Source organism: Zophobas morio, unplaced genomic scaffold (genome assembly GCF_036711695.1).
Source record: "Zophobas morio isolate AGI-343-1 ecotype UQ-CSIRO unplaced genomic scaffold, CSIRO_AGI_Zmor_V1 ptg000009l, whole genome shotgun sequence".
NCBI classification, from domain to species: domain Eukaryota; kingdom Metazoa; phylum Arthropoda; class Insecta; order Coleoptera; family Tenebrionidae; genus Zophobas; species Zophobas morio.
Genome location: NW_026972114.1, coordinates 8,417,182 through 8,420,993, shown reverse-complemented (window position 1 = coordinate 8,420,993; position 3,812 = coordinate 8,417,182). Strand labels below are relative to the sequence as shown.

Genomic DNA, 3,812 nt, shown 5'->3' with positions numbered 1-3,812 from the left:
ATGCAACAAAAAAGAAATTATGGAAAAAATATCTAAGTAAAGGCAAAGATAATAATTGTTGTCAACGATACAAAGAACAGCGCAAAAGAGTTAAAGATCTAGTAATCTAGGCCAAGCAAAAGTCATCGGAAAAATTTTAAACTACATTCGAAGAAAATAGTAAAGGAAACCAAAAGTTATTTTATAGAGTACTGAAAAATTTGCGTAAAAACGAACAACCCGATACACGACAGATACTCGTAAAAGACAAAAATAATAAAATATTGACCCAAGAACAGGAAATTATGAAGAGATGGCAAGAACACTTTGAAGAACTGCTAAACACAGATAACGGAAACAATGAAAGTTTCTAACAGCCTCCGTGAACACATAAGAGAACAGTGAAATCCGTATGATTGAATCTATAGCACAAATTAAAAAGGGAAAATCAGCGGACCACGACAAAATAACACCAGAGATGCTGAAAAATCTCGATCCAAGAGGCTTATTGAAATTGGTATTATCCTGGCAATATTCAAGAAAGGAGACAAACTACCGAGGTATCACAGTGTTACGTATTGTCTCCAAAGCATATGAACGAAAAACTAATAACTATAGTAGAAAACACACTAGCTGAATCTCAAAGTGTCTTTAGAAAAGGCAGAAGCATCCAAGATCACGTATTTACTATAAAGCAGGTTGTAGAAAAAAACAGAATAAAAAACCAAGAACTATACAAGGCTTTTCTAGATCTTGAAAAAGCGTTTGACCGAGTGTCACAAAAAGAAATTTGGAGAAGCATTGAACAATTCTGGGGTAGAATTGTGGGAGTGAGTAAAAAGCCAATAAAGCTTAATACTGATTTTATTCAAAACAACCTAACTTATTTATACAAAACTAACTATTTACAGCGTGTGAGTGGTTCTAAACTAAAGGTAATAAGACATATGAATTTATATTGCGTCCCAGTTTCTTGTATTTTCTTTTGTTCCATTACGGCTGTCTTCGTAACGCTGACGATGGTGCTCTTGTAGTCGTCAGCGTTTCGTAGTTCTGGTGCTTGCAATTTCATGTTTCAGCGTTCTACATTCGCGTCGTTGGTCTTGACCTTCTTATTGGTGACGTAAAGAGGAAATTTAAATTTTACAAATTATTGTTTAAATTTAGGATTTAAACATGTTGGGTCTCTCGAAATGGACAGGGGCGACGGGGTTTGTAGAAGGGTTGCACTGGGAACGCAATGGTATGGATTGATAGTTAATTAGGATACTCTTGGCGGGTAAGTGGGTCTCATCTTGACAGCCTCCTCTTGAGGTTGTGGTTGTGTCCTTTGCTTTCTTCGATAATGAAGAACCATGCTGCCCAGATTGCAGCCGTGATCATTGTTAGGACGTTGCTGCTGATGATGTCGTTGAATCTTACAATGTGCAGAGTTATCTTTGGCCACGTTGTTTTTTGAAGTTCGGACTGTATTTCTTCTTCTTCCTTTTCTAATTCTTTTTGTGTGTTCAGCCTGGACCATGGATTCTTTTATTGGTATTAACTGTTGATGGATTTTTGGTGGAGCCAAATTTGCTACCACCGGCCGTGTGGTAGGTTTGGGTGTGACTGGAACTGATGCCATTTTTCGAAGTGTTGGTGGATTTTGCTTTGGTCTTGAAGCAGGTTTCGCAATTCGTCCAGCTTGCCGATTTTCTTTTCTTGTCATCATGCTTTTGACTGTTATGCGTTTGTTGTTTCTTTTTTCTTCTTTTAGTAATGTATCGGACAAGGTCCATCCGAATTCTGTTTTTTGACCCATTAAACCATCGTTTGTTTTTTGAATACCGTTGAGTATTATGTTGCGGTATTCATCCGCGCCCAGCAATACATCAATTGGACCCTTATCTTGGAAGACTGGATCCGCGATGATATGATTCTGCCATACCTGAAGATCTGTTTCGATGTCTTCTTCTGGTAGAGATTCTGTAATTTTTGGTAGTACCAGTAGGTCTGTTGTGAGTGTGAAATCACTCGAAAATCGTGGAGCGCACTCGACTCTAATTTTGGAGTTTGATTTGTTCGGTATTTCTCCTCCAAGTCCAGTTATATCAGCTTGAATGCGCTCTCTGGGTAGCGACAAGAGTGTTGCAGCCTCTTCTGTTATGAGCGATGCCTGTGATCCCGGGTCAATAAGGGCTCGTAGGTATTCGTAGGTCCCATTTGCTGTTCGTACTCTTATTAGCGTTGTGGCCAGAAGTACCTGTTTGTTTTCAATGCCTACATGGCTTTGAATTTTCTTCGTTGAGTTCTCTCCAGAGTTTGGAGTTTGTTTGTTTGTTGAGTTGAATGTTTTTTGCTGGTTGACCTTTGGGTTGTTTCTTCGGTCGTTGTGTAATAATGTATGGTGCCTTCTTTTGCATTTGTGGCATGATGCTGTGCTGAAGCATTGTTTGCCTGCATCGTGGCTTAGGCAGTTCGTACACAGCTGTTCGTTGTTTATGAATCTCCATCTGTTTTCTGGCGATTCGGCTTGGAACTCAGGACATTCGTAAATTGAATGGCAGTCTTCGCAATATCTGCATGATTTTAAGTTGGAAATGGATTCCACTTTGTTAAACTCGGCATCTTCTTGCTTGTTTGCCGTAATTATCTCGAGAGATAGAAATCTTGTCTGCAGGAACTCCATCATCTTCTCCAATTTTTGCATATCGTGTGGGTTATTCAATGACTGTTCATACAGTCTATCTGTTTCTGTGTCCCATTTTTGAGATATTATTTTGGTGAGTATTGGTCCCCACGTGTCGGTCTGAATGTTTAAATTGTTTAATGCTTCTAGACATTCTTTTGTCGTGTCATGTAATTTTTTCAGCTTTTCTGCTGATTCTTCTTGCATCCTTGGCTGATCCAAAATTTTGTCTAACAACTTACTTACGGTAAGCCTTACGTTGCTAAATCTTTTTTCCAGCAGCTCCCATGCAGTTTGGTAATTATTTTCTGTTATCTGGAGATGTTGAATGATTCTGCTGGGCTCATCTCTGATGTACGTCTTCAGATACTGCATCTTTTCAATTTTGGAGAGCGATGTATTTTTGTGAATGACTTTGCTGAATAGATCGTGAAATGTGGGCCAATCTTCATAATTCCCGCTAAATGTTGGAAGCTTAATTTGGGGTAATTGGATGTTTGGTTTCTCCTGTTGATGGGCGGACGGGAACTGGAATTTTCCTTTCAGTTTTTCGACCACAACCTCGTACTTTTCTTCAGTCTTCTCGTACATTTCGTCGGCGAAATATTTGTCTTCGAATTCCCTTTCATGGACGTAGAGTTCTTCATGCAGTTCCATGATGCTTCTCCACTGACCTTGGATTTTTTCGGCTAGAAATTCATACCTGGCTCGGCTGTAGTCGTGATCTAAATCGCTGTTTATTTTGGTCAGCTCGTTGGAGATTTTCTGTAGTCTGAATAATTGACGTCGGATGCGGGCTTTTTGTTCCGGGTCGACGTCGGGCGACGTCTGTACTGATTCGAGGTATTTCTTCGCATCTTCGTGCAACGCTTTTAGCTGATCAAAATACTTCACTTCGAAATAATTGTGGGTAGTTCTGAGGGTGGGCCCCACTACCTTCAATTCTTCATGGTTTCGCTGAATCTCATTCCAAAATTCTTCGAGTTGCTCTGCTCTTTTGGATCGCCAATTCTGGGTTTTTCTTTTTGCGGGGTCTTTCCTCGCGTTGGTTAGGAGAGTTTGAATTTTCTTCCCCAAATCCTCTTGCTCTTTGGCTCTCTTGTTGAATTCTTCCATGACGAATTTTTTCTTGCACCCTTAATTTTGCGAAGGCGTGCTGGGGATA

At 39.8% G+C, this 3,812-nt stretch overlaps 1 protein-coding gene across 1 annotated transcript; it reads left to right on the top strand.

Annotated features, from left to right (window-relative positions):
* Window positions 1-391: 391 nt before the first annotated feature.
* On the top strand, window positions 392-1,233 carry LOC135125712 (uncharacterized). The gene is made up of 3 exons (XM_064051371.1): window positions 392-496; window positions 570-809; window positions 1,147-1,233. The coding sequence occupies exons 1-3, from the start codon at window positions 392-394 to the stop codon at window positions 1,231-1,233; spliced, it is 432 nt and encodes a 143-aa protein (XP_063907441.1).
* Window positions 1,234-3,812: the final 2,579 nt, after the last annotated feature.

Bases quoted from the DNA above. Each gene is read 5' to 3' on its own strand.
- LOC135125712 (XM_064051371.1), top strand. From the start codon at position 392: ATGATTGAATCTATAGCACAAATTAAAAAGGGAAAATCAGCGGACCAC. The intron at 497-569 runs GTATTATCCTGG...TTGTCTCCAAAG, and splicing joins CAAGAGGCTTATTGAAATTG to CATATGAACGAAAAACTAAT. The intron at 810-1,146 runs GTGAGTAAAAAG...GTTTAAATTTAG, and splicing joins TCTGGGGTAGAATTGTGGGA to GATTTAAACATGTTGGGTCT.